We start from the raw sequence: 11,486 nt of genomic DNA, 5'->3' as shown, positions 1-11,486 counted from the left end.
TAGCCTCACAGATCTTAAACATTCTAACCTAAATACCCCTGGACTATTAGGTAAGTTGTAAATAAATTTCTATTGTGTTCAAGCTATTACATTTTGGATTTGTTTCATAAACTAATTTAGCATACGCTTCCCCAACCTTGGGTCAGATGGTAAAGAATCTGCCTGCAATGCGGGAGACCCAGGTTGGATCCCTGGGTTGGGAAGATCCCCTGGAGAAGGGAATGACAACCCACTCTAGTATTCTTGCCTGGAAAATCCCATGGAAAAAGAACCTGTCAGGTTACAGCCCATGGGGTCGCAAAGAGTTGGACATGACTGAGCGACTAACACACAATAGAGAAATCAGTACTTTGAAGTGGAGTGATAAACACCTAGGGAATTCCCTGGCAGTCCAGTGGTTAGGACTCCTTGCTTTCATTGCCAAGGGCCAGGGTTTGATCCCTGATCAGGTAACTAAAATGGTATGAGCTGCGCTGGTGTGACATAAAATAGAAAAATAAAAGACGGGCATTGGCTTAATAGATGCATAGCAGGAAGTTAGAGACTGGCATCACTGCCTGAGAATACAGGGGTTCCTCTTCTGCCATGGCAAAGCTTTTGATAGAACTGATGCTATGATAACTTGAAAGGCAGACACACTCCTTACAGTGCCAGTAGTGTGAGGGAAGGTGGTTGGAATTGTAACACTGAGCCATAACACTAATTTGTCTAAGAGCTATAACATGGTCCATTAGAGACCTGAGAGCTATAACACGGTCTGTCCAAGACCCGAGAGCTGTGACACGCTGAGGGGGCTTTAATGTCCATCACTCCAAGTCTCTGTTGTGACGAGACAAGAGCTGAGGACCATACACTTGCCTGACAGAATGATCCAGAATGCATGAGTTGCCCAAAGGTTTTAAATTTTTAAAAACTTGGAGTGTAATTGATTTACAATGTTGCGTTAGTTTCAGGTGTACAACACAATGATTAGGTTATTTTTTTTTCAGATTCTTTTCACTTATGGTTATTACAAAATATTGACTCTAGTTCCTTATGCTATACAGTAGGTCCTTTTGGTTATCTATTCTTATGTATAGTAGGGTGTTAACGGTTAATTCAAGCTCCTAATTTATATCTCCCTGCCCCCCTTTTCTCTTTGGGAACCGTAAGTTTGTTATGTCTGTGGGTCTACTTCTGTTTTGTATATAAGTTCCTTTGTATCTTTTTTTCGGCTACAGTGTACAGCTTGTGGGATCTTAGTTCCCCAGCTAGGGAGTCAATCAGGCCCCCTAGAGTGGAAGAATTGCAGAATCCTAACCACTAGATCACCAGGGAATTCCCTCTTTTGTGTTTTTTTTTAGATTCTACACATAGTGATATCATAAATATATGATAATCTGTATATCCATCCATGTTGCTACAAATGGCATTAATTCATCATTCTTTTTATGGTTGAATAGTATTCCATCCTATAAACATACTGCATCTTCTTTATCCATCCATCTCTGGACTCATGTTAACATTTAGCTTTCTTCTGTTTCTTGGCTATTGTGGATAGTGCTGCAATGAACACTGGGGTGCATGTACCTTTTGAAATGGTGATTTTCTCCATATATATGTCCAGAAGTAGGATTGCTGAATCACGTGGTAGCTCTTTTTGTTAGTTTTTAAAGGAAACGCCATGCTGTTCTCCATAGTGCCTGCATTAATTTACATTCCCATCAACAGCATAGGAAAGTTCCTTTTTCTCAACACCCTCTCCAGCATTTATTATTTGTAATGCTGCTTCCTGTTTTTATCTAGGCGTTACAAAATAGAAATGTGCTCACACCAGAATCTACTGGTTTGCAGGCAGAATAAGGGAATAAAGAACCTAGAAATTTTGGACCTTGTAGATATTAATAAGCCAACTGCTTCAGAACCATAAATAGCAAGAGACAAGACTTGCTGCTTAGAAGCCACTCATTAAGACATCTAGTCAGACAAAAAGCTCATTTAAATTTGCAGTTCTTTCAGATGGTTTCAAGGCAACTACCATTAACTTGAGAAAAAGAAGCTTGGGGGCAAGGAAGCAACGTGCTGAAACAGATTAAGGACTCTAAGAACTCTGAGTATGGCCCCTGGGACATGGAACTGAATGAAAGCAGATAGATTAAATGCTTTGTAATAACAACACAAGAAATGACTGTACACATGGACATCACCAGATGGTCAATACCGAAATCAGATTGATTATTTTCTTTGCAGCGAAAGATGGAGAAGCTCTATAGAGTCAGCAAAAACAAGACCGGGAGCTGACTGTGACATGATTATGACTCAGATCATGAACTCCTTATTGAAAATTTAGACTTATATTGAAGAAAGTAGGGAAAACCACTAGACCATTCAGGTGTGACCTAAATCAAATCCCTTATGATTATACAATGGAAGTGAGAAATAGATTCAAGGCATTAAATCTGACAGACAGAGTGCCTGAAGAACTATGTGTTCAGTTCAGTTCAGTCACTCAGTCATGTCCGACTCTTTGCGAACCCATGAATCCCAGCACGCCAGGCCTCCCTGTCCATCACCAACTCCTGGAGTTCACTCAGACTCACGTCCATCGAGTCAGTGATGCCATCCAGCCATGTCATCCTCTGTTGTCCCCTTCTCCTCCTGCCCCCAATTCCTCCCAGCATCAGAGTCTTTTCCAATGAGTCAACTCTTTGTACAAGGTGGCCAAAGTACTGGAGTTTCAGCTTCAGCATCATTCCTTGCAAAGAAATACCAGGGCTGATCTCCTTCAGAATGGACTGGTTGGATCTCCTTGCAGTCCAAGGGACTCTCAACAGTCTTCTCCAACACCACAGTTCAAAAGCATCAATTCTTCGGTTCTCAGCCTTCTTCACAGTCCAACTCTCACATCCATACACGACCACAGGAAAAACCATAGCCTTGATTAGATGGACCTTTGTTGGCAAAGTAATGTCTCTGCTTTTCAATATGCTATCTAGGTTGGTCATAACTTTCCTTCCAAGGAGTAAGCGTCTTTTAATTTCATGGCTGCAGTCACCATCTGCAGTGATTTTGGAGCCCAGAAAAATAAAGCCTGATGCTGTTTCCACTGTTTCCCCATCTATTTCCCATGAAGTAATGGGACCGGATGCCATGGTGTTCATTTTCTGAAGGTTGGGCTTTAAGCCAACTTTTTCACTCTCCTCTTTCACTTTCATCAAGAGGCTTTTTAGTTCCTCTTCACTTTCTGCCATAAGGGTGGTGTCATCTGCATATCTGAGGTTATTGATATTTCTCCCGGCAATCTTGATTCTAGCTTGTGTTTCTTCCAGTCCAGCGTTTCTTATGATGTACTCTGCATAGAAGTTAAATAAGCAGGGTGATAATATACAGCCTTGATGTACTCCTTTTCCTATTTGGAACCAGTCTGTTGTTCCATGTCCATTTCTAACTGTTGCTTCCTGATCTGCATACAGATTTCTCAAGAGGCAGGTCAGGTGGTCTGGTATTTCCATTTCTTTCAGAATTTTCCACAGTTTATTGTGATTCACACAGTCAAAGGCTTTGGCATAGTCAATAAAGCAGAAATAGATGTTTTTCTGGAACTCTCTTGCTTTTTCCATGATCCAACAGATGTTGGCAATTTGATCTCTGGTTCCTCTGCCTTTTCTAAAACCAGCTTGAACATCAGGAAGTTCATGGTTCATGTATTGCTGAAGCCTGGCTTGGAGAATTTTGACCATTACTTTACTAGCATGTGAGATGAGTGCAATTGTGCAGTAGTTTGAGCATTCTTTGGCATTGCCTTTCTTTGGGAATGGAATGAAAACTGATCTTTTCCAGTCCGTGGCCACTGCTGACTTTTCCAAATTTGCTGGCATATTGAGTGTATCACTTTCACAGCATCATCTTTCAGGACTTGAAATAGCTCAACTGGAATTCCATCACCTCCACTAGCTTTGTTTGTAGTGATGCTTTTAAGGCCCACTTGACTTCACATTCCAGGATGTCTGGCTCTAGGTCAGTGATCACACCATCGTGATTATCTGGGTCGTGAAGATCTTTTTTGTACAGTCCTTCTGTGGATTCTTGCCACCTCTTCTTAATATCTTCTGCTTCTGTTAGGTCCATACCATTTCTGTCCTTTATCGAGCTCATCTTTGCATGAAATGTCCCCTTGGTATCTCTAATTTTCTTGAAGAGATCTCTAGTCTTTCCCATTCTGTTGTTTTCCTGTATTTCTTTGCATTGATCACTGAGGAAGGCTTTCTTATCTCTTCTTGCTATTCTTTGGAACTCTGTGTTCAGATGCTTATATCTTTCCTTTTCTCCTTTGCTTTTTGCTTCTCTTCTTTTCACAGCTATTTGTAAGGCCTCCTCAGACAGCCATTTTGCTTTTTTGCATTTCTTTTCCATGGGGATGGTCTTGATCCCTGTCTCCTGTACAATGTCACGAACCTCATTCCATTGTTCATCAGGCACTCTATCTATCAGATCTAGGCCCTTAAATCTATTTCTCACTTCCACTGTATAATCATAAGGGATTTGATTTAGGTCATACCTGAATGGTCTAGTGGTTGTCCCTACTTTCTTCAACTTAAGTCTGAATTTGGTAATAAGAAGTTCATGATCTGAGCCACAGTCAGCTCCTGGCTTGTTTTTGTTGACTGTATAGAGCTTCTCCATCTTTGGCTGCAAAGAATATAATCAATCTGATTTCAGTGTTGACCATCTGGTGATGTCCATGTGTAGACTGTTCTTTTGTGTTGTTGGAAGAGAGTGTTTGCTATGACCAGTGCATTTTCTTGGCAAAACTCTATTAGTCTTTGCCCTGCTTCATTCCATATTCCAAGGCCAAATTTGCCTGTTACTCCAGGTGTTTCTTGACATCCTACTTTTGCATTCCAGTCCCCTATAATGAAAAGGACATCTTTTTGGGGTGTTAGTTCTAAAAGGTCTTGTAGGTCTTCATAGAACCATTCAACTTCAGCTTCTTCAGCGTTACTGATTGGGGCATAGACTTGGATTACTGTGATATTGAATGGTTTGCCTTGGAAATGAACAGAGATCATTCTGTCGTTTTTGAGACTGCATCCAAGTACTGCATTTAGGACTCTTTTGTTGACCATGATGGCTACTCCATTTCTTCTGAGGGATTCCTGCCTATTCTACCTATATATTCTATATATAGGTATATATATATTCTATATATTCTACATACTCTAACTATGTGTTAGGTAGGTAAAATAGGGAAAAGGAGTCCAAAATGGAGATGGCTAAAAGACAAGGAAGGGAAAAGGCCGCAAAAATAGAACAAAAGAAGGTCCGAGGACCGGAGTGAGGACCTCAGGTAAAACAAACAACACTCCTGGCTGGCCCAATTTACATAGGACAGGCCCAGGGAGAGATAAACATATAAATAGAGAAGCAAACGCTCTCTCTCTCTCTCTCCCACACACTGGGGCACTCTTCTCCTCGTGTCTTTGGATCGACGTGCCCTCACACCTCGAAGATGGATTTTCCTGCTATCTTCTAAATAAAATAGAGCTGTAACACTGAGCTGTAACACTGATTTGTCTAAGGGCTATAACATGGTCCATTGGAGACCTGAGAGCTATAACACAGTCTATCCAAGACCTGAGAGCTGTGACACGCCGAGGGGGCTTCAATGTCCATCACTCCAAATCTTTGTTGTGATGAGACAAAGAACCGAGGAACATACACTCACATGACATATGGAAGGAGGTTCATGACATTTTATAAGAGGCCATGATCAAAACCATCCCCACAAAAAAGAAATGCAAAAGGGCAAAATAGTTGTCTGAGGAGGCCTCACAAATAGCTGAGAAAAGAAGAGAGGCGAAAGGCAAAGGAGAAAAGAAAAGATATACCCATATGAATGCAGAGTTCCAAAGAATAGCAAGAAGAGATAAGAAAGCCTTCCTCAGTGATCAGTGCAAAGAAATAGAGGAAAACAATAGAATGGGAAAGACTAAGATCTCTTCCTTAAGTCTTTCTTAAGATTAAGAAAATTACAGATACCAATGGAATATTTCCTGCAAAGATGGGCTCAATAAAGAACAGAAATGGTATGGACCTAACAGAAGCAGAAGATATTAAGAGGAGGTGGCAAGAATACACACAAGAACTATATAAAAAAGATCTTCATGACCCAGATAACTACAATGGTGTGATCACTCACCTAGAGCCAGACATCTTGAAGAGTGAAGCCAAGTGGGCCTTAGGAAGCATCACGACAAACAAAGCTAGTGGAGGTGATGAAATTCCAGTTGCGCTATTTCAAATCCTAAAAGATGATGCTGTAAAAGTGCTGCACTCAATATGTCAGCAAATTGGGAAAACTCAGCAGTGGCCACAGAACTGGAAAAGGTCAGTTTTCATTCCAGTCCCAAAGAAAGTCAGTGCCAAAGAATGTTCAGACTACCACACAATTGCACTCATCTCACATGCTAGTAAAGTAATGCTGAAAATTCTCCAAGCTAGGCTTCAACAGTACCTGAACCAAGAACTTCCAGACATTCAAGCTGGATTTAGAAAAGTCAGAGGAACCAGAGATCAAATTACCAACATCCACTGGATCATAGAGAAAGTAAGAGAATTCCAGAAAAACATCTACTTCTGCTTCATTGACTATGCTAAAGCCTTTGACTGTGTGGATCACAACAAACTGTGGATAATTCTTCAAGAGATGAAAATACCAGACCACCTTACCTGCCTACTGAGAAATCTGTAGCAGGTCAAGAAGCAATAGTTAGAACTGGACATGGAACAACAGACTGCTTCCAATTGGGAAAGGAGTATGTCAAGGCTGCATATTGTCACCCTGCTTATTTAACTTATATGCAGAGTACATCATGCAAAATGCTGGGCTGGATGAAGCACAAGCTAGAATCAAGATTGCCGGGAGAAATATCAATAACCTCAGATATGCAGATGACACCACCCTTATGGCAGAAAGCAAAGAGGAACTAAAGAGCCTCTTGAAAGTGAAAGAGCTGGCTTAAGACTCAATATTCCAAAAGCTAAGATTATGGCATCCAGTCCCATCACTTCATGGCAAATAGATGGGGCAACAATGGAAACAGTGAAAGACTTTATATGGGTTCCAAAATTACTGCAGATGGTGACTGCAGCCATGAAATTAAAAGATGCTTACTCCTTGGAAGAAAAGCTGTCACCAACCTAGACAGCATATTAAAAAGCAGAGATATTATTTTGCTGACAAAGATCCGTCTAGTCAAAGCTATGTTTTTTCAAGTAGTCGAGTATGGATGTAAGAGTTGGACTATAAAGAAAGCTGAGTGCTAAAGAATTGATGCTTTTGGACTGTGGTGCTAGAGAAGCCTCTTGAAAGTCCTTTGGACTGCAAGGAGATCGAACCAGTCAATCCTAAAGGAAATCAGTCCTGAATATTCTTTGGAAGGATTGATGCTGAACTGAAGCTCCAATACTTTGGCCACCTAATGCAAAAAACAGACTCATTGAAAAAGACCCTGATGCTGGGAAAGATTGAAGGCAGGAGGAGAAGGGGATGACAGAGGATGAGATGGTTGGATGGCATCACTGACTCCATGGACATGATTTTGAGCAAGCTCTGGGAATTGGTGATGGACAGGGAAGCCTGGCGTGCTACAGTCCATGGGGTTGCAAAGTGTCACACATGATTGAGTGACTGAACTGAAAATTGTGAAGTGAGAGAATCCTGAAGAAACTGTGGAAAGCCTGGCCTAAAAAAGTTTTGTTAAAATAAACCCTCGGCTCCCTGATTGTGAAATAAGGCTGCAAAAGCTGAATAATCCTCGAAGAAGGACTCTGTAACACCTATTTTAGAACTTGTACTTATCAGAGTTTCCTAGAATTTTAGTTAGGATGTGTGTTGATGTACTTTTATTAGTATTTCTTCTGTTAGAGCTTGATTGAACTTCTTGGATTGGAAAATTTATAATTTTCATGAAATTTAGAAAAATGTGGGACTTCTCACAAGTAAATAATCTGCCTACAATGCAGGAGCCACAAGGATGTGGGTTCAATCCCTGAGTAGGGAAGATCCCCTGGAAGAGGGAATGGCAACCCACTCCAGTATTCTTGCCTGGAGAATCGCTATGGACATAGGAGCCTGTTGTGCTATCGTCCATGGGATTGCAAAGAATCGGACACAACAGAAGCAACTTAGCACATACTGCACTCGAAGACTCCTTACTAGCTAAACTTTAAGTCTCATCTCCCAACTTGACTTCAAAACATTTTCCAAAGTGTTTATCAGTGGTCACTTGAAAAATCAGTGCTGCATTCAAATAAGATTGGGAAATCATAGGTTATTACATTGAACAAATTTGTTTCTTCAATTATTATTTTTTATTGAAGTACAATCAACTTAAAATATTACTTTAGCTTCAGGTATACAGCAGAGTGATTCGATATTTCCCTACATTATAAAATGATCACCACTTTAAGACTGGTTACCATACAAAGTTATTGCAATATTATTGATTGTATTCCCTGTGTTGTATATTATACCCCTGTGACTCTTTTATTTTATAACTGGAAGTTTGTACTTCTAATCTCCCTCACTTGTTTTGAACAGATTTTTTTACTGCAGCACTTACTTGAGCTCTAAATGTGCTAATAATTATTGTTAATTTCCAGAAGAAGGGTATATTAAATAGAATTTTTTTTTTTTTATAAGGAACATCTTACAAAATCAGTGTTCCAAGAGTCATAATTTGGAAACAAACTTAGTTGTTTTGAGTGTGGTCCAAGGACTACATGAGTCACCTGCATCAGAACTGTCTGGATGCTTTTTGTGACATACAAGATGGTAGCTATGTCTCCGTATGTCTGAAGCTCCTCTATGAGAAGATAAGGGAGAGCGGTCTTTGAAAGAACATGGAGAAATTAACATGTGAGACTGTCAGAGCAGAAGAACCAAGGGGGCCCCTTCCTAACACTTTAGGGCCACTGTATTATTGCTGCACTGTTTAGCATGTTCTATGATAGAGAAATAAATGTCTTTCTCACATAAGCATCTGCTATCTTTGCCTTTGATAATACAACCAAGCATGTTGCTGCTGCTGCTGCTGCTTAGTCGCTTCAGTCGAGTCTATCTCTGTGCAACCCCGTGGACTGTAGTCTGCTCTTTGTCATGGGAGAATCTGTCCATGGGATTCTCCAGGCAAGAATACTGGAGTGGGTTGCCATGCCCGCCTCCAGGGAATCTTCCTGATCCAGGGATCGAACTCTGGTCTTCTGCATTGCAGGCAGATTCTTTACCAGTGCCACCACGGAAGCCCAACCAAACATGAAAGCTAATTAATTCAGAGGTAAAGAGAATTAATTCAGAAGTAAAATTAATTCACAAAGTCACTTTGTGACTAATTATGGTGTGACTAACTCTATTGTTTATCATATGGAGTAGATTTCTCTGTTGTGCTTTCCTGCCAAAGTAAAAAAAAAAAAAAAACTTTCTTTTCAAAGTCTGTGTTACCTATTTGAACTTAAAACTCTTGTTTTAAACACTGATCTGGAAGAAGAAAGAAATGTAAACCTCATTATCTGTATAAAGTTTGACGTTTGGGAGATGTGTACCAGATAATCTAAGAAAGTTATAACATGCTCAGCTAGGAGATATTGATAAATAGATAAATAAATATATACTTCCCTGGTTGCTCAGACGGTAAACAATCTGCCTGCAATTTAGGAGAGCTGGGTTCCATCCCTGGGTTGGGAAGATCCCTTGGAGGAGGGAATGGCTACCCACTCCAGTATTCTTGCCTGAAAAATCCCATGGACAGAGAAGCCAGGCGGACTACAGTCCTTGGGGTCGCAGAGTCAGACAGGTCTGAGCAATTAACACTTTCACTTTCTTTCATTATATACACACACACACTCACACACGCCCTGGCATGGCATGTGTGATCTTTTGATCTTAGTTCCTTCATCAGGGGTTCAACGGTGTCTAGTGCAGTGGAAATGGGTAATCCTAATCACTGGATCTAATCCTCCCCTTTCCTTAGACCGAATGATCAGAAGACCCTAGGCTGATTACATGTAGTGATGTACCTGAAAACTCTTGTTATAAATACTGAGCTTCTCTGGTGGCTCAGACGGTAAAGCGTCTGCCGTAGTGCGGGAGGCCTGGGGTTCGACCCCTGGGTTGGGAAGATCCCCTGGAGAAGGAAATGGCAACCTACTCCAGTACTCTTGCCTGGAGAATCCCATGGACAGAGGAGCCTGGTGGGCTACAGTCCATGTCGGACACGACTGAGCGATTTCACTTTCACTTTCTGGAGACAGTGAGGGGGAGAAAGTGAGTGCGTGGGCGTGCGTGCGTTTATGTGTAAGACTGATGTGCCACCCAGCCTCTAGGCTAAGCGAGGAGCCGACCTGGACCACCGACTAGCCAACTGACTGCACGAAGTCTTGCAAACTCCGCCCCGGAAGGCGGGCCCTTGTCTGGAGGCCCCTCAACTCTAGTCCGGGCGCGCCCCTCCCTCAGCTCGCGTCTTGCCTCGGTCCCGCCCCTCCGCACTGCCCCAGCCCTCGCCCGGCCCCGCCCCTCAGGCTTGGCCCTCTCCGCGGCTCCTGCTCCCCATGTTTCTCCGAGCTGGCCTGGCTGCACTGTGTACGCTTTCCCGCACCCTCAGGCCAGCTTCTGCTCGGATCGCCGCCATGAGCACTGGCACCTTCGTCGTGTCGCAGCCGCTCAATTACCGTGGCGGGGCCCGCGTGGAACCAGTGGATGCCTCCGGCACCGAGAAGGCTTTTGAGCCAGCAACCGGTAACGGGTCGGAGGGACGGCGCTGGGGCCGGGTCGAGGGGGCCAGGGTAGGGGCGAAGCTGTGGCGCGGGTGACGCTCCCCCGCCCCAGGGGTGAAACCTATTCTAACTTCCTGAAGCTTCGAGTAGTGCAATGAACAGACGTTTACTGAGCACGGGTAAGTGATGGTGTAGAGTATAAAGTTATCTGTGTAGGCAGCTAAGGATGCTGCGCAAACACGGGAGCTTCTGGACCGGGGCAGGAACGAGTCGTAGAAAAGGGGAGCAGCTCGTGAGTTGCGCGGTGGGGTCAAGGTTAATTTCACAACAGCCTGAACAGAGTCCACAGAGCCCCGGTGGGTAAGGTAGTGTCTTTGTGTTAATTATTAAATTTTAAAGGTAGGATCTCAGTAATGTCTTCAACGGTGGACTTAGAAGAATTCTAGGACAGGGTGAAAAGAAATACTTGTGCCAAAATGGAGGAGCATGCACAGATGGTTGTAATGAGCGTGAATGATTACTTTGTTGCCATCCCCTAGTGTTAAAAGTGTTTCCGGACACGAACCAGAGCTGGGAAAGGGATATAAAAAATTCTGCTTTTATCCAGTATTTAATGTGTGCCAAGCACTGTGCCAGGCCTTGGGAAGTCCAAAGATCACAAAGCAAATGAGGAAGAAGTTTTTTGTTTTTATTTTGTTTTGCTAGGTTTAATGTTTGCGAGGAGAGAAATATAA

The 11,486-nt window shown here is 42.4% G+C and overlaps 1 protein-coding gene across 1 annotated transcript in view; it reads left to right on the top strand.

Annotated features, from left to right (window-relative positions):
• Positions 1-10,552: 10,552 nt before the first annotated feature.
• The window catches only part of ALDH9A1 (aldehyde dehydrogenase 9 family member A1), a 28,885-nt gene continuing 27,951 nt past the window's right edge, over positions 10,553-11,486 (top strand). Inside the window, exon 1 of the mRNA XM_005888646.2 lies at positions 10,553-10,774. Within this exon, the coding sequence (XP_005888708.1) occupies positions 10,588-10,774 (187 nt within the window). The 5' untranslated portion in view covers positions 10,553-10,587. The remainder of the gene's footprint in view (positions 10,775-11,486) is intronic.

This window comes from Bos mutus, chromosome 3 (genome assembly GCF_027580195.1).
Source record: "Bos mutus isolate GX-2022 chromosome 3, NWIPB_WYAK_1.1, whole genome shotgun sequence".
NCBI classification, from domain to species: domain Eukaryota; kingdom Metazoa; phylum Chordata; class Mammalia; order Artiodactyla; family Bovidae; genus Bos; species Bos mutus.
Note: the sequence above shows the minus strand (reverse complement) of the source record. Positions and strands in the feature narration are given on the sequence as shown.